At 42.9% G+C, this 19,536-nt stretch overlaps 1 protein-coding gene across 2 annotated transcripts in view; it reads left to right on the forward strand.

Moving 5' to 3' along the window:
* Positions 1–19,536, forward strand: part of PACRG (parkin coregulated) — a 545,678-nt gene that overhangs the window by 300,872 nt on the left and 225,270 nt on the right. For both annotated transcript variants that reach the window (XM_055433658.2, XM_088840953.1), the window contains exon 4: positions 4,714–4,863. In XM_055433658.2, the coding sequence (XP_055289633.1) occupies positions 4,714–4,863 (150 nt within the window). The remainder of the gene's footprint in view (positions 1–4,713; positions 4,864–19,536) is intronic.

The raw sequence follows: 19,536 nt of genomic DNA on the forward strand, positions 1-19,536 counted from the left end.
TGTGAATCATACCTAATAGTAGAAAATGTTCTCACCTTGCAAAAAAGTCATAGCCATAACGGGTTATATGCTTGAGAAAACCATACATGTAACTTATAACCATCTAAGATGAATACGTTTTACCACTTTGACTTTAAATTATTTTTCCTTTATTCTTCAACAATTTCTGTATATCTGGAAGCTCTGTCTTGTTGATTATACTTGAAAGCAGTAAACGGTACAATAGAAATCCAATTTTCTGAATATAAAGGTTCTCCTGGTTGATCTATAATGTCAGTAGATTTCTCATGTTAGACCCTTTTCAAAACCTTAAATCTCGAGTTCAAAGTCCTCGCTTACATCTTGACAATTGCTTTCAGACCCATCAACACAAGAATAAACACATTTCTTCTCTTTCAAGCTACAGAATCATAGTCTCTTTATATCTGTTACCATACTTTTTCAAAAGAAAAGACCTTTGTTTCCAAAGAAACCTCTTTTTTACTTAGTTCTATTGGGACAGTAAGAACAAGAAGACTTCCAATTTAATGGTATTTCTTAATTTCATGAGAATGAGGAAGAGAGTAGAGGGACTGACATGGGAATGGACAATATTAAAAAAAAGAAAAAATCTCTCGGGTGAAGTTAAGGGGCTTCTATAGTGCATTGCGTGTGTGTTCAGTTCCTCAGTCGTGTCCGAATCTTTGTGACCCCATGGGCTGTAGCCCGCCAGGCTCCTCTGTCCATGGGGTTCTCCAGGCAAGAATACTGGAGTGGCTTGCTGTGCCCTCCTCCAAGCGATCTTCCTGGCCCAGGGATCAAACCCACGTCTCCGACTTCTCCTGCATTGGCAGGCAGACTCTTTACCACTGGAAGCTTCATACCCTGGCTCTGTTTCACAGCTCCTGCAGAAGTTTTAGAGCCATTACCTGGTCCTTTAGGATGACTCACTGTTCCGTTTTAGATGCCATTAAGAGTAACATTTCAGGCATTTTATTGTCAGTCATTGTCAATTCATTGACAGTTATCACAATCATCTTAATTCAGTTGGGGTTGCAATGAGATAAAATATCTTTTCCTAATAGCTATTATTACTGTCCATGGTCAGAGAGATTACTAATTTATCCCCAAGTGATCAATGAGTTATACATATAGGGATAAACTTATATGTAATAGATGTAATGAAATATTCAGTTGAATGTGGCCTTGAGTCCTTTTTAGGGAGCAGAGTGGGATAGTGGGATGAATAGAGAGAAAAGGCAGAGACCTGGGATTTCAGGCATCTGATTCTCTTTGATTAGTGAGACCAGATGAGACCTAGGAATCTTGTAACTTGGGGGAAAGTACTATGGCCTCAGTCTCCTTTTATGGACAACTACACGTGCTCACGTATTTCTTCCCACCATCTCCTGATGATCCCAAGAAAAACATACACACAATGATAAAAACCATTTGGAAGACTGTTTCTTTGCTATCCTGAGCTTTGTTCCCACACTGCTAACTAGACCTTTATCCCTATGAGCTTATAAAAGAAGTCTTTTATCCAAGAGGAGGGAATCTAGCATGCCTTTCCCTCTCCTTCACATGAGTAACATCTACTCATCCCTTAGGTCTTCACCTGTGTCTAGGAGACTTCCCTACTTTCTAGACTGAGCTGAAAGCCCATTTTGATTTGCTGTTTAAGTACCATATCCTTTTTATGAAATCTCAGTATACTTGCAGTATTTGTCCAGTATCTTCTTACATACTGTATTACCAGCTCAAAGGGACTGAGTATTCTGCCTTGCTCACTTTTGTATCTCCAATTCCAAAAATAATGACTGGTAATAATGCATTCTCAATAAATATTTCATGAATGAAGATTAAGTAAACTAATATATAAAGTACACTCAGTTTAATTACTGGTATATAGAGGTATCCAATACATGTTAATGACTAGTATATGAACAGAGATCTGTACCATACTGAACCCTAGACATGTTGAACTTCATTAGTAAGCTTTCTGAAACAATGTCCACTTCCCATAATATTCAGAATGATGTTTCTGAGGGCTCCCAGTTCTCTTCTGTAAAATGAAGCTGGGTCAGTCAGTAGGGATCGATGACTTCTGGCTTCTGAAATATACAAAGCAACTTTTCACTTGGATAAGACCAGGAAAAAAGGATCCCACTACTAACTACAGGACACTCTACCTGACTTCCCTCTCCAACTTCCCATGGTTCTCTGAGGCTCCACTATTGAGTGTCTCATTACTATAGTATTTAGGCTAAATTATAGCATTCTATTTTTGGTGGTTTTTCAAAAGATATGGTATGGTCTGCAGTGTGTCTAAATGCTGTAATGATGAGCCATCATGCAATCACATTCCATAGTTATATTTAACTTGGTTCTCTGAGTTAAAAGTCAAGCCATCCCTATTCATTGCAGTTGTGTTTACTTTCAAACCAAACAAGAATGTAGTCCGAACTGAACCATGAGTTGTGAGGTGCCCTGCGGTGGTTTCAGACCTCAACCCCCATTTTGTTGCTAGAGGGGATGAAGCTGGCCACATTTTATTCTAAAAAACTTCCTAGTGATTTCATAGGGAATAACTGTGAAACCAGTATAAGTGATACCTTATATTCTTGGATTTTTAATAGAGAATTTAATTTGGTTCCAACTTATCCTAAGAGTCACCTTTGTGCCTAATTAGTTTATACCAGTACTTTATTATTTTTTAGGAAATGGTGTGGGGGAGACTCTGAGGTCTTTGAGTAGGTGGCAAGATCAGCGATTATGCTCTGAGAAGGTTAATCTAGCAGCTGTGTGAAAAGACAGGTTGAGGGAGTGGAGAAAGACAGAAAGAAGGCAGGGGGGTTAGGAGGGCATGGCAGTGCTCCAGTGGAGGAGTTCCCCGGGCCAGAACCAGAAGAGATGGTGAGGATGGAGCCCCAGGACCAGATGAATGAAAGGGAGGATGGGAGGAGGACACGGATTCAAGAGCGACCTCAAAAAGAAAATAATAATAATAAGACGACTTCATTACATGAAGAATGCAAAGGATGAGAAAGAGATCTTGACCCTGAGCAGCTAGGAACCTGGTTGTATCAACACGGGGTAAATAAGAAAAAGATAAAGTTTGAGGAGGAAGCTTATCTTTGGAACAAACTGGATCTGAGGTTATAGCAAGACATAGGCTCCTGGAAATATGAGCTGAAGTTCCGGAACAAGGTGAGGACTGCCTCACAGGTGCGTTGACCGTGGTGTCCTTCTTTTGGATAGTCTAGTTCCTTTCATCCCTCCATAATCAATCCCTCATAGTCAATCTTCTCTTTAGAAAGTAGAAGATTACAGATAAGCGCCTCTAACTTCGTGCTGAAATAGTCTCAGGCATCACCGTTTATCATTCACCGTCTTTGACCTTCTAGAGTGCGTGCTAAGTCACTTCAGTCCGACTCTTTGCAACCCTGTGGACTGTAGCCCACCAGGCTCCTCTGTCCGTGGGATTCTCCAGGCAAGAATACTGGAGTGAGTTTCCATTTCCCTCTCTAGGGGATCTTCCTGTGTCAGGGATCAAACCCATGTCTCTTGCGTCACTTATGTTGGCAGGCAGATTCTTTACCACCCACATCACCCGGAAAGCCCCTCTTCTCCAATACATGCTTTATATAGCTTTTCTATTTAAATCTTGGAATTTGGTGGCTCAGATGGTAAAGTGTCTGCCTACAATGCGGGAGACCGGGTTCAATTCCTGGGTTGGGAAGATCTCCTGTAGAAGGAAATGGCAACCCACTCCAGTATTCTTGCCTGGAAAGTCCCATAGACGGAGGAGCCTGGTAGGCCACAGTCCATGGGGTTGCAAAGAGTCGGACACGACTGAGCGACTTCACTTTCACTTTCTTTCAAGAAAGTAAATAATAAGTTCTTAGAGTTAAGAAAACTGGGACCCAGAAAGTATGGGGGAGTTGGTCAGGTTTACACAGCCAGTTATCAGTGGCCTGGCCCCTGACCCTCTGTACTCCCCACTGGAGCAGGTTTCCAGACTGTGTAACGTGGGGGACGCCAGATAACTCTGTCTGCTGTCCTGTCTCCGCAGTACAGCTTGTACTTTGCCTTCAGAATTGTTCTTTAAAAGTATTTGTATTCCTTTGGTCTCTTAATTCCTCCTAAAGTTCTGAACATTAAAAAATTGCTTTCACTCCCCACTTTCTTGAGAGTCTAAATATAGTCACCGTCCCTTCTGCCGACAGTGTTCTCAGTTTTGGTAACCAGTCTATAGTTTCTGCTCATACACACTGTACCCAGTCCCTTCTTCCCTGCCAAGTGTTTTTTTTTTTTTTTTCATGGCACTAGTTTTAAGCATAGCACAGACTGCTAGCTGAAAGGGGTTGTTGCGTAAAAATCGATCTCCTATCCACCTTCATGGGTCCTTTGACTCTGGTGATGTGAACTGATCTTTTATCTTTCATGCTGCCCAGCCATCACCAGCCTCTTCTGTGAAGGACAATGAGTTGCTTTCTTAGGACTGATGAGGAATCAGTGAAAGTTGGGAGAAGAGATATTAATAATACACAAATGAGATCCTGTTTCTTGCATTAAGAGCTATAAACATCTTTCCAAGCTGTATCATCACGGCTCATCCTGTTGGCGATCCCCAGTAGAGTACAGTGTAATTAAATGGCCTACAAAACTACTTCACCCTAACATTGTAGAGATTAATGCTCTCTCTGGCTTGTTTCCTCTCCTACTGGATAGATGCCTTGAACCTGCGGAACCGACAGGTCATCTGCGTCACTCTCAAAGTCCTGCAGCACCTGGTTGTGTCAGCTGAGATGGTGGGTGAAGCACTGGTGCCCTACTACCGTCAAATCCTTCCCATCCTGAACATCTTTAAGAATAAGAATGGTGAGTTTACCGTCAAACCCTTCCCATCCTGAAGATCTTTAAGAATAAGAATGGTGAGTTACCCCAGGAATTGAAATGTCTTTTAAGCATTAAAAAAGGGGGAGTGCTTTGAAGTGTAGAGTTAATTAGCAACACATTTAGGATTTATTATTGCATATAAACCAAGATCCACTTAGAGATCTAAATAGCATAACCCCTACCCCTTCTCCTCCTACTCCCTAGGGAAATAGTCAAATTAACAATTTCATTTATTACTCTTCACACGGACAGCTTACTTACTCAGCACAGAAGCACTGAGGCAGTTCTGTGATCTAACAATAATAAAATTGCAAAGTTTTTAACTGACTTTTGAATATATTGGTAGGTTTTGAGGTTCTCCCTTCTCTTGACAGTAATTCTGCCTTTAGGTATTTTCTCTTAAAGTTACTTTTTATTAATTGCTGCTGCTGCTGCTGTCGCTTCAGTCGTGGCCGACTCTGTGCGACCCCATAGACGGCAGCCCACCAGGCTCCCCCGTCCTTGGGATTCTCCAGGCAAGAACACTGGAGTGGGTTGCCATTTCCTTCTCCGATGCATGAAAGTGAAAAGTGAAAGTGAAGTTGCTCAGTCGTGTCCGACTCCTAGCAACCCCATGGACTGTAGCCTACCAGGCTTCTCCGTCCATGGGATTTTCCAGGCAAGAGTACTGGAGTGGGTTGCCATTTATTAATTGATTTAGGATGAATTTTAAAAACAATATTATTAAAATCTGGTACAGGTGGTTTGGAGAGTTTTAATACATGTTCTCCTATTTCTTAAAGAAACAATAGAAAAACAGGTAATCTTACTGTTACTTAGTTACTTAGCTGATGGTAAGTACTGATTTAAAAAAATATATGCTGATGCATTTATTTAAAAAAATATTATTCTGTACACTTTGGAAAGCACTGATGCACTCAAGTGAATCCGCTTCACCTAAACAAAGGTATGAGCAAATTGTGCTGACCTCCTGAGAGGCAGTGAATGTACATCTGCTTGTTGACAATGTGATTTTTTTTTGAACCTGTTGACATGATGTGAATCTAATTATCTTTCATGTTGCTAACTTTGAAGTCTCATACTTCTCATATGCACGGTGTAAGTCAACACTTGAAGTTAATTTCTGACAGCCATGTAAATAAGTTAGTAATTTAGTGGAACAGTGCATGAAAACTTTGCAACATAACCTGCTTATTGTATAGAAAGGTAAAAAAGATCAAACCAAAAACTGCACATATGACAGCTTCCATCACAAACAAGTCCTTTGTTTGGAATCATTATTTTTCATATAATTCCTAAATTACTGCTAAAAGTCTCCTTAAATCAGGCACTATTCAGGGAATCATGGGTTCATCAGAGTCTATAGCTATCTTTCAGTAGCAGGACCTACTTATATGTTTAATATTAAGCACATGTTTAGCAAAAACAACTTCAGCTAGGGTTATGGGAACTTACGAATGCTCATAATGGGATGAATTGATACACATTGAAAAATATTTAAGAATATATAGAGTTAATGTAGACATTTAGATGAGATGGTTACTCTTTCAGGAAAGTAGAAGTTGGGTGTTAGTAATTCAGCCTTTTATGATCTAAACTTAAAAGTTTTAGTTACAGCATTTCTACTTTGTGGAAAGTCCTTCCTTAAGTATTCTGGATTCATAATTCATACTTTTACTGTCTAACAGCATCAAATAAGAGGTAGAGATAAATCAGAAATGCTAGAGATAAAGTCAGAGATGAAAGAATCAGGGAACGTCCACTCCCAGAAGTCTCAGTTATAGTCAGTAGTTTTGAGTTGTGTGGTTCGCAAATGTTTCCTCGGTAACCCTCACAGAAGCCTGTGTTATATGGACCACCACAGTTTTTCACTGTAACTCCTCCTACATGCGCACTTCCCTCTGTGCTTGGCAGTCGTGAAAAGTGAGCACCAGCGTCTTTTCCACCCTGCTGGAGTAGGAGTAGGGGCTGCCCCCATAGGGGTTAATGTCCTTCTGGTCCTTGGACCTGGAGCTGAAATCTAAGCATCATTTGTGTCTTTGTATAAAAGAAGAGAAACAGTGATATTCAAAAGGTGATTAGAATCTCGCTCCTCCTCAAGGAACCCTGTAAAGAGTAAGTACAGCTGCCAGGAAGACAGATAAATCTCTTGGGAGCCCTAGACTGTTAAAAACAATTGGCTCCCATGTCGGCCTCGTTATATTGATACTATCAATACTTATTTAATTCTTTAACTTATAAATGTTCATATGCTTCACAAAATAAGTGATTGGGTTTAGGAATATACCCCTATTTCGATTTTATCAAAATGGAGATTTTATCGTTTATATCACGGCCTTAATTGGTCCTACACACAGTTAATTATTTTGGAACGTTTCTAAATGCAGGCACCAGGAATTTGACATTCAACTATTTTTCTGGTTAATATCTTTCTGACATTTGAGGGGAAAAAATGTTAGCTTCAGCTTCATTTTCTGCTTATCTTAGAAACCTGTCAGTACAATGCCAAAATGTAGTTTGCTGTATTTCCAGAGGGTCCAATTGCCACATCGGAGCATTCTAGCTCTAAAACGCAAAACTATTCTTCAGAGTGGCTGTTTCCACAGCTCCAGTCCTGCCAGGAGAAGCTCATCACAGGATTCCCAACTACAATAGTACTCTCAGCCTAAAAACAATTTAGCTTTGATAGCATTTTAATAAATCTTGCTTCACAATTATATTTTACTCATATCCACAGAACCACATATACATTTTTATTAAAGCAGATGTGTTTAGTGACAGATATATTTACCTAAAAATAGATTAGAAATTTGCAGCATTAAGATTAGGAAAAAAATTTTCATTCTTAATTTCGGTGTTTCTGAGAGCAATTTCATTTTCTGTTTCCTTTTTCCCTACTTGCACATAATCAATGTCTTGTTCAATTCATATTCAAAGATATATTTTTTCCAGTTGTATAGCAAAATATTTTTGAGACTGAGACCCAAGATAAATGACTGAAGGAGAGCATGAAAGAGGTGCTGTTCCTTCAAATACAGTGACCTTGTCCTTCTGCTAGTGTTCTTTCGAAGCACAAGCTTTAGCGTAATTCTACTGCCTGCTCTTTTTTGCAATTTCTGTCCCGTTTTCATGTCAGCTGGACCTTGTCTGAAATGATCAGAGGGGCCGAGCAGTTTGCCAGTGCACTACCGGGGCAGCCGTCTCCCCAGGGGACCGGTGGGAAGAAGGCAGAACACGGAGGAGCAGGTGACGCTGTTAGCACCAGCCTATGTCCCCATCCCCACCTCTATAGGGATAGAAATTTACCCCGGTCCCACAAGACCAGTCCTGCTCTAGGACACAGAGCGGCTGGAATTTCTGTTTGTGAATAACACACTTTCAAGGGTTTGCAATTAGACTGTGCTTTAAAAAAAAATGCAACAGACAAGTGGGTGAACTGCCAAGTGGGATAAAGAGTAACGTTTGAGAGCAGAAGAGATGCCACCTTAGGCAGATCTCGTAACTTCTCTGAACTTAAACCTCTTCATCCGTACACAATACTTATGATGACCTCTCTTTTGTGAGGTCGGCATGACCAATTGAGATCATGGCCGCCCCTTCACGTGGGGCCTGGCCTTGACTGTGTATTAAACGAGAGAGTCATTATCATCTGACGACATTACGTGTGTGTGCTCGGTCACTCAGTCATGTCCGACTCTCTGCGACCCACGGACGGTAGCCCGCCAGGCTCCTCTGTCCGTGGGCTTTTTCAGGCAAGAATAGTGGAGTGAGTGGCCACTTCCTACTCCAGGGGATCTTCCCGACCCAAAGATCGAACCTGCGTCTCTTCTGTCTCCTGCGTGGGCAGGCAGATTCATCAGTAATGCCACCTGGGAAGCCCCAGACAACACTATATACACATACAATGTTATACACATATATGATATTGTAAACCAATATAGTGAGACTTTATAAATGAGTATAACGCACAGGAGTAGGTGATTTAATGTGTTGTATCCCCTGATGGTGGCTCTGTGGGCCTGAGTGAGGCATGGCCTCCTGGCTTGCCCAGCTCAGCAGCACCTTTGTTTCAAAGGACTCATCTTGCCTCTGATTGCCGACACCAGGTGGGGGCCAAATAAATGAAGGACTCTGACTCACCCAGGGATAACTGGCTCTCGAACCCGTCCCTTCCTGGCTAACTCAAATATGTGACGGAAGTTTGGGGTAGGTCCTTATTGTTAAAAGAGAAGCCAAGTGTGACAAGCCAGGGGTGACTGGATCAGGGTCCTCTTTGGAAGATCCAAACTAGCATCTAAGCTTGAACTTGTTTCCTTTAATTCTGAGTAATGAATCGTGGACATCTAAGATAGGCTGTCTTTCCAGTGACTGCTGTGGAGCCAAAGAGAGATAAGAGTTTCTATGACAGCAATCTCTTCTTTCCTTTGTTCTTTCACAAACATTATTAAAGGTTTCAGAAAATGAAGATGGTGGGAATGCTCAATTTACACCTTTCAGAGATGTAGCTACAAAATTAACAACGCAGTGTATTGCATTTGAGAAACATGAGCAAATAAACGGCATTAAAACATTTACAGTTAAAATATGGGGCTCTGCCAGCAGAGTAGGGTTTTCCAACCACCCTGCTTTTCGGAGGCAATCCTTACTTGGGTACTTTTTTTCCTAACTGCACCAGTAGTCCTGAAATAGCTTCCAGTGGAAACAGTTCAGAGATTCCATGTATCAACAGCTCTAATAATACATTAATTTTATGTCACAGAATATGCAGAAGTAAATGAATTAGTGAGATAACACGCTCCCATGTGCGTGAACATCAGTCTTAGGTTTATCTATGAATACTTCCTAGAATGTATGTTGTAGCCTATAGAAGTCCAGGAAAAGAGATTTAAACTTTTCAACTCAAATTCAGACACATTAAATAACACAGGAAATAAAGCATTAAATTGAATTTTGGGGATTTTGAAAAGTTTATACCAGATCTTTCACCCCAATATTTAACTAGTTTCTGAAAAATAACAACTGTATTCCACTAATAGTCTATTTAAACAGCTGCTCATGAGAACCTAAGAATTCCCAGTCAGCCTGTTTCAGATACTCCTCATGTATTTCTGTGAGTTCTATGGGACCTATTTTTATGGTCCTTTAAAATGCTGATGAACTTTTGAGAGCTGATTGTTTACAAAAAATATCTTTAGTTCTTATGTCTTACAATTGACTTGCATAAAGTTTATTTCACAGAGTTTTTACTTTAATTTTGAATTAAGAGTCCCCCCGCCCCACGGAATTCTATACAAATTTTAGCACAATGTAGAAATTTGCTTCATGTTTTCTTCAGCATCTATGTTTATGAGACTCGAAAACCTTTGAATGTCCTAAGTTTACAGAGCAAACTATTATTAATAGAATACTACGCCACAATTCCTGAAAGGTGGATTTGGAATGATCATGTATCTATCTAAACTCTCCTGAACTCTTCCACTCAGACATAACCAGCTGGTCTAAAAAGAATCATAGGAGTCTAAGAGATGCCAGATCCACGTAACTGCCCTTTGATCTATGCCCCTCTCCAAATGTACTAAACTATACTTTATCAGACTATTAGTTTCATGGCCAAACTGTGTTGAACTTTCTCTTTTCTGTGCAGTGTGGCACACTGAGAAGAATCAGTTGCTTAATATGTGGTTGTGTGAAATGTATTCACTGACCTGGTCTGTATGACCATTACTTGTTCATCCAGTCCTATCCTAAACAGCCCCACTACTTCATGAGATGTTGTTCAGTCACTGACTCATGTCCGACTCTTTGCCACCCCATGGACTGCAGTACTTCAGGCTTCCCTATCCGTCGCTGTCTCCCAGAGTTTGCTCAAACTCATGTCCATTGTGTCAATGATGCCATCCAATCATCTCATCCTCTGTCGTCCCCTTCTCCTCCTGCCTTCAATCTTTCCCAGCATCAGGGTCTTTTCCAATGAGTCAGCTCTTTGCATCAGGTGGCCAAAGTATTGGGGCTTCAGCGTCAGCATCAGTCCTTCCAATGAATATTAAGTGTTGATTTCCTTTAGGATGGACTGGTTGGATCTCCTTGCAGTCCAAGGGACTCTCAGTCTTTTGGGAAGAATCTGTTCTCTGCCTCTCTCCTCGATTCTGGTGAGTCCAGCCATCTTTGGGGTTCCTTGGCTTGTAGAGGCATCACTTCAGTGGCTGCCTCCATCTCCACATGACGTTTCCCCCGTGTGTCTGTCTCTGAGTCTCATCTCCACTTCTTATAAAGACACCTGTCCTTGTCAGGCTTGGACTAGGGGCCCACCCTATTCCCATATGACCTCATCTTCACTTTACTAATTACATCGGCAATGACCTGATTTCCAGATAAGGCCAACTTCAGAGGTCCCAGTAAGGGCTTAAATTTGGGAGGGAGGCTCTTCAACTTAGACCAGGTAACTCTTTCCCAGCGTGTTGGCGGTACAGCCCCACCCTTGATGAGTGAAGCCGGAGGTTTCGCATGCCTTCCATTCATTCCATCACATCGCCATCACTGAACCAGACCTAGCTGCTTAAAACCTGATGAGAACTTCCTCTTTTAACAATGAGGAAAAGCTCTCTCCCTTTTCCTTTCATCAGGAAGTGAATGTTTAGTTAAAAAAGGAAAGAGATCTAGGTACGTTTGGAGTAGAGGAGATGGCAGGAAATTGATTTTTTCCCCCCTCTTTGGTAATGCTGCAAACTAACAAAGAAAGTCAGCAAATGCCTTCACACTGGTTGCTTCCCAGAATGTCCCAGGCTCCTGAGGGCACTGCCACCACCCTCCATGCAGAGGACCCCAGGCACCCACTCTAGGTGGCAGACTGCATCATCTGCGCCCGTCCCTGCCCATCCGGCTGGGTGAGAGGGTCAGGCCACTCTGCCTGAATGGGGTTTGCATCAATAAATAGGGATTCAGCTTGTGAACCAGGACAAGTGGGACAATATGTGGAAAAACAAGAGGTGGGGGAGTATTTAAGAGTGAAGGCGCGGCGTTACGTTTCTGGGGTTGGAACCCTGGCTCAGGGCTTGTGAACCTGGACTGGTTACAGAACTACTCTGTGCCTTAATCTCCTTAATTTGAAAAGCAAGTTGTTGGGAAGATGACAAACAGCTTAGCGGCCTGCAGAGAACGGTAGGAGATGATTTCGTTGAAGTATGGGCAGCATGAGAGTAATGAGGGTGGACGATGAAGTGTGAGTAAAATTGCTTTACAGATTAGCGGGTGTTAATCTGTAGTCTATCGCCTATCTCACAAGACAGAGAAAATTATATACAGGAAGTTTTGTGCTCCCTCAAAGAAAACAGAAATTAAATCTGTTAGAATTAATATAATGCTTTCATGAGGTGATTAGATGAAAGATAAATATTCAAGAATCAATATATTTTTTTAATATGCCAGCAGTCAAAAATGCAATACAAAATTTGTTTTCCGGATGCTAATAGTTCCTGCTTGCAGAGATAGTCCATCAGAGATAAACTTCTACTGTCCAGCTCTCCCTCCCCCAGGAGATAGTTCTAATTCCCCCTTTGGACCCCCCAGTTCACTTCAGAAGAAGGCAGAAGTATTTATTTAATCAAAGGGCTTGGCCGAGCAAACCAGAGACCCATCAGGAGCTGCCTGTCCCGATGGAGCCTCTTTCCAAGACAGACACTGCTGTCAGTCTCCAAACAGCTTTTATGTCAGCAGCTTCTCTGTATGAATCTTAACAACGCTTAGCGTCCAGGTTTCATCCCGGGCGTCCCAGGTCCACCTGCACTTGCTCTACCTGCACTGCTCCCCCCACGTCAGTTCACCTAAAGGGATCAGACTGGCAGCAGAACTCTGAACTGCAGACAAGGTCAGCACCCAGGCACATCTTGATAGTCCTGGATTAAAGGCGAGTTTGATGAATCAAGAATGATTTGCATTTTCAGTTAATCATAAAAAAATCAATTTCCATTCATCACTTCTAAACTGAAGTAGTTAGATGGCATCATGGACTCAATGGACACCAGTGTGAGGAAACTTTGGGAGATGGTGACACACAGGGAAGCCTGGTGTGCTGCCGTCCATGGGGTCGCCAAGACTCAGACTTGACGGAGCGACTGAACGACAAAAAAGGGCCACAGGTTGTGTGGGAAGAAAGGCTTGACGGGGGGCTGGAACTGAGGGGCCATCCGTGCCCCACCACCTGCTCACTCGAACGGGCCACGTGGTCTGCACCCTGGTCCTTGACCGCGAGAGACCATCCTCGACCCAGGCCAAAGACTCTCAGGAAACAGCCGGCCTCCCAGCAACCTTCCCAGATCCCGCTCTGACGTGGAGAACAGCATCCTCCTCTGTAGGTCTTCCTGTCCTCTCTCAGGCTGGGCAGATTCTATCTCCTGGCCTGCCCAGAGGCAGGGAGAGAGTGGGGACAACCGGCCATTTGTTACCCTGTCGGCTCAGCTCTGTTTGCAGTATACGTTTTGTTAGCCATTGGGCCCCCTCTGAGTACTCCACAGAGACCTAGAGACCAAGGGATCTGGTGCCAGCTGGTTCCCAGTCCTTAGCCCCCCACTGCTCACTGGCACCTTCCTGAGCAGGAGATTCCACCAGTTCAGCTAAGGCCTTTGAGATATGCCCCTGGATATCCGTGTAATATGCTTGAATGTATACAAAAGCCCACAATGGACTCTCAGTGAGCAAGCATGCAAATAGTAACCCAAGAGGAAAAAAAAAACTGTTCTTTTCTGTTTATGCAACAGAAAGTTTTACTTAATCGGACCAAGAAAGCATATAATGATTTCTAAAGCTTTAATTTAAGGAGGCTCCTATATTTGGCGGGATCATACTTTGTACTTTTTAAGTCACCTAAAATATCACTTGTTCTGGATTTGTGGATAATTAAGGTCTCATTCTCATTTTCCTTTATATGAAAATCTTTCAGGAGTGCCAAAAAATGTCTTTTTAGGGGTCTCTATGTGGGCACTGCAGAGAAAAATAAGAATGTCACCAGTGTAATTTTTGCATTGAATATTCATTATTCATGAGATAATTACAAGGCAAATTTAAAAGCGGGTTGGAGAGGAAAAAGTAATTTTTAAAGCCTCCTTCAGAGGGGGGCCTTGCCCTGACACTGCATAAAACTTCAGCAAGGCCTGTGTTATTCCACTCAGTCAGAGATTCGTCAGGCACTTTGAGTCACACGCGTAATCCCAGTGCTTCGAGTCCCTTCTTTTAACAGAACTGATCAAAACTGGAAACGTCCTCTACCTTCAAGTATTCTCTCTCCCAGCTTGGGTTTGCGCCGGCCTGGAAGCTGGCAGTGGGACCCGGCTTCACCTTGTTTCTGCGCCTTGTGTGTTGCCTCCCCCGAACCCCCGGGTCCCTGGCTGCCCAGGTCTCACCGCACAGGGCTGGCAGGGGCGCGGGGCGGACGGCGAGGACGGGGACCTCGTACTGGCCGCGCCGCCCTGAGCCGGTCCCCGCACCGCGCACGCGGTTCTCAACCCCGCATTCACTCGGGTTCTCGAGCTCGGGTCCCTCTGCCCTTCCGGAAGCCGTCGTCCAGGGCGGAGAGGACCCCATGGCATCGCTCCCTCCCGCTTGGAAAAGATGCCCACTCACCCCGGCCCGGGAAATTCTGGGAGCCCCCCGGGCCTGCTCCTCGGGCTCCGTTCACTTCTCACCTGCATGTTGCCCGCTGCTGGGAGCACCCAGGGCCCTTCCTTCCGCGGGGTGGGGTTGGCACGGAGCACAGCCACAGCCGCCTTCAAGGAAACCTCAGCCCTCCCGCCACTCGCGGCCTCTCCTGAGAAGCCTGAACTGTCCAGTCGTGGGGCGGGTCCCCGGAAAGCCCTCGGTCCTGCGGCCGGTGGAGCGCTGGCCCCGCGATGCCCAGCTCGACTCCACGCCGCGCTGACTCTGGGGTACTCGAGCCAAACACGAACCCGTAGGAGGAATTTTACGCCTAGTAGGAAATAAGCTTTCCATTTTTATCGTCCTCCTCAAAAATCTATATTTTTCACATTGACAGCAAGGAGGAATGTATATAGTCAGCATCAGTTGAACCATCAATGAAGGAGGAATTGAAAAAATACAATAGACACATTTCCTTAGAAAAACTGCAGATATTATTGCTATTTCTTTGCTTGCCTGCTTTCTGTATTAGACTCTCATATACCTCTTGAATTAATGTTCCAAGTAATAAAGAAAAAAGTAATGATGGCAGTGTTATTACGAGTACAGTTCTGTTTGGATCCTTCCAAGATCAATTTACTTTTTTTCCCCAAAAACACAGTACTTTAATATCAGATTTTTGTGAGCCTATTTATATCCATTTTGAGATGGCGGTGAACAAAAAAATGACGCTTTCAGTGACTTTCAGATTTTGCAAAACTGTTACAGCTCTGCCTTTACTTCCCCCAGATGGATCCCATATTTTTTTCTTAAAATTTGTTTATTGAGCCTCGAACTTATCTTTATCACAAACTAAAAAGCTAATTAATGATACAATATTTAAATTTTAAAAGCAATAATTGGGCCATACGAACAAGATTCAGTTCAGTTCAGTCGCTAGTCGTGTCTGGCTCTTTGCGACTCCATGAATCACACAGCACGCCAGGCCTCCCTGTCCATCACCAACCCCCAGAGTCCACTCAAACTCATGTCCATCGAGTCAGTGATGCCATCCAGCCATCTCATTCTCTGTCGCCCCTTCTTCTCCTGACCCCAATCCCTCCCAGCATCAGAGTCTTTTCCAGTGAGTCAACTCTTCACATGAGGTGGCCAAAGTATTGGAGTTTCAGCTTTAACATCAGTCCTTCCAATGAACACCCAGGACTGATCTCCTTTAGAATGGACTGGTTGGATCTCCTTGCAGTCCAAGGGACTCTCAAAAGTCTTCTCCAACACCACAGTTCAAAAGCCATCAATTCTCTGGTGCTCAGCTTTCTTCACAGTTCAACTCTCACATCCATACATGACCACTGGAAAAACCATAGCCTTGACTAGACGGACCTTTGTTGGCAAAGTAATATCTCTGCTTTTTAATATGCTGTCTAGGTTGCCCAGTAATTCTCCCACTATTTCAAGCTCTGTTTCTACCTCCAGTCTGGTTGAGTGTTTATACACATAAAGGTTTTGAGGAGTTTGTGGTTCTTCTAACAGAAATCATTGAATATTATCTATGTTTCTGTGTGAGTGTATTGCTTTCTTGTAAATACCGTAAATAACCGTCTAACCAGGTGGCGAGATGTAGGTCTGTCTGGAGAATGTGTTATCCTTTCAAGTGAAGTCACTCAGTCATGTCTGACTCCTAGCAACCCCATGGACTGTAGCCTACCAGGCTCCTCCATCCATGGAATTTTCCAGGCAAGAGTACTGGAGTGGGTTGCCATTTCCTTCCCCAGGGGATCTTCCTGATCGAGGGATCTAACCCAGGTCTCCCACATTGCAGGCAGACGCTTTACCGTCTTTGCCACCAGGGAAGCCCAAATACTGGAGTGGGTAGCTTACCCCTTCTCCAGCAGCTCTTCCCAACCCAGGAATCGAACCAGGATCTCCTGCGTTGCAGGCGGATTTTTTTTTTTTTTTTACCAACTGAGCTGTCAAGGAAGCCCTTTCAAAGTTTCTTATAAATGGTGAATATAGAATGATGATATTCAAGGGAAGCAGTGCAATGTTTATATTTTTGTGATGACCAACCAAATTTTTTTAAATTTCTGTTAGGGTTTTAGGCAACAGTGTAATAAGGGGAAGTATGTGATGACAAGCCTGTCAAAATCTGCTCACGTGCTCCTTTTCTTAAACACCTGCCGAGCTGTCCATTGCTTGCTGTGGCACGCTGGGCCTGCTTTCTCTCCCTGTAAGGCTGGTCTCAGTACATCCGTGAAGACAAATGCAACAGACTCAACACCAAGAACCACTGAGAGCAGTGTGTTTTTCACCAGTTATTTGGAAGATGCCAAGGAGAAGAACGCACAGTACATTATTCATTGATTCATTGAATAAAACATTGAGCGTTTACCGTGTGCCAGCTCAGCAAATCCTCCTCTGTTGTCGCTGCTGTTCAGTCTCTAAGTCGTGTTCATCTCTTTGCGACCCCATGAGCTGCAGCACGCCAGGCTCCTCTGTCCTCCAGTGTCTCCCAGAGTTTGCTCTAATTCATGTCGATGGAGTTGGTGATGCTCTTTAAGCATCTCATCCTCTGCCACCCCCCTCTCCTAGAAACCCTTGAAAGATGGAAAGTGCTGTCTTGCAGCCATTTCCCACTTACCAAGTGCATCAGATACCTTTGCAGCCTTGCCCTGTGTCCAAGTCAAGACACGCCTCTGAAGGAGACCTGAGTAGTGAAGAAGGTTTCCACCCTCAGAAGAAAGCAAACTGGAGCTTCCTTATGACCATACACCACCCCCCAACCTCTTCTATACTCTTTGATAATTGACCTTGAGGTCAGGGCACAAATTTGGAACAGGAAAATCCAAGATTTGATGGGAGACTTGTTGAGACTCTTCAGTGGAAAGAAGAGTGCTGCTTAGACTTAATGCATTTTCTGAGCAAATGAAATAGCGAGCTATGTAAGAAAGGTATAGATTTACCACAATGACCATTAACTTCTTGTAGAAGAATGGGGGAATCCGCCTCCTCAGCCTGGTTCCACTTTTCCATTCCTAGGGAGATTATGATGAGCCGATCCTTAAGTGAGCAACCTTCACATATTGCGATTTAGTTTGTTTTATTTCCAGCTTTATTGTGTCATTGACACATAGTATATGTTTAATTGCAAACCATAATGATTTGATAGATGTATGTATTGTGAAATAATTACCACATGAAGGTGAGTTAGCACCATCACCTTACATCATTACAAATTTGTTTTCCTTGTGATGAGAGCTTTTAAGATCTATGGTGGTGCTAGCAACTTTCAAATATGTAAGACAGTGTTGTCAACTGGAGTCACTAAATATTGTTTATCAGCTGTCTCTTAGAATTTCTAGGACCAAATTTTGCTGAATCTTTGTTAAGTGCTCCTTGATACATAATTTCTACTCAATCTTTGCCAAGAACTACTTTATGGTATGTGTATTCTGTTTATAAACTCATCCAAAGAGCATTTGAGACTATTAGACCTGAAACTATTAACCAAGTAGATTTGAGAGTCCATCCAAAGGCATAAGACATAGGCCATGGGGTACAATGCTCCATCTCGAGCATTCTCCAATGTCAGGAATGCTTCATAGGTCTAGACTTATTCTAATCTAATTGGCCTGGAGAATCAAACAGCAATAAGCTAGAAGCTCTAGGGTCTTTTTAAATGTCTGGGTATAGTTATTAAAATATAAATTCCACGAAGACAGGAACTTTAATCTCTTTGTCATTGCCTTATCATCAGTTCTTGGGAGTTCTTAACTCAATAAATATTTGCTAACTAGCTGGATGAATAGATAGATGGATAGGGTATTCATTTACTCTTGCCACCATAACAAACTGCCACACATTTAACTGCATACACAATCAGTTCAGTTTAGTTCAGATACTCAGTCATGTCCAACTCTGTGACCCCATTTACTGCAGCAGGCCAGGCTTCCCTGTCCATTTCTGACCTTTATTGAGCCCATTTTTGCATGAAATGGTCCCTTGGTATCTTTAATTTTCTTAAAAAGGTCTCTAGTCTTTCCCATTCTATTGTTTTCCTTTATTTATTTATTTTTTTTGCACTGATCACTGAGGAAGGCTTTCTTGTCTCTCCTTGCTATTCTTTGGAACTCTGCTTTCTTTGGAACTCTGCATTCAGATGCATATATCTTTCATTTTCTTCTTTGCCTTTAGCGTCTCTTCTTTTCTCAGCTATTTGCAAGGCCTCCTCAGACAACCATTTTTGCCTTTTTGCATTTCTTTTTCTTGGGGATGGTGCTGATCACTGCCTCCTGTAAAATGTCACGAATCTCCGTCCATAGTTTTTCAGGCACTGTGTCAATCAGATCTAATCCCTTGGATCTATTTGTCACTTCCACTGTATAATCATAAGGCATTTGATTTAGGTCATATCCGAATGGTGTAGTGGTTTTCCCTACTTTTTTCAATTTAAGTCTGAATTTGGCAATAAGGAGTTCATGATTTGAGCCACAGTCAACTCCTAGTCTTGTTTTTGCTGACTGTATAGAGTTTCTCCATCTTCAGCTGCAAAGAATATAATCAATCTGATTTTGGTATTGACCATCCAGTAATGTTCATGTATAGAGTCATCTCCTGTGTTGTTGGAAGAAGGTGTTTGCTGTGACCAGTGCATTCTCTTGGCAAAACTCTGTTAGCCTTTGCCCTGCTTCATTCTGTACTCCAAGGCCAAACTTGCCTGTTACTCCAGTTATCTCTTGACTTCCTACTTTTGCAATCCAGTCCCCTGTGATGAAAAGGGCATCATTTTTGGTGTTAGTTCTAGAAGGTCTAGATGTGGCAAGAGGTCACTTGGTATCAGGGGCTTCCCTGATAGCTCAGTTGGTAAAGAATCTGCCTGCATTGCAGGAGACCCTGGTTCAATTCCTGGGTCGGGAAGATGCCCTGGAGAAGGGATAGGCTACCTATTCCAGTATACTTAGGCTTCCCTTATGATCCAGCTGGTAAAGAATCCACCTGCAATGTGGGAAACTTGGGTTTGATTCCTGGGTT

The sequence above is a fragment of the Moschus berezovskii genome, chromosome 10, assembly GCF_049115385.1.
Source record: "Moschus berezovskii isolate FMDL1 chromosome 10, NW_MosBer_1.0, whole genome shotgun sequence".
Lineage (NCBI taxonomy): Eukaryota > Metazoa > Chordata > Mammalia > Artiodactyla > Moschidae > Moschus > Moschus berezovskii.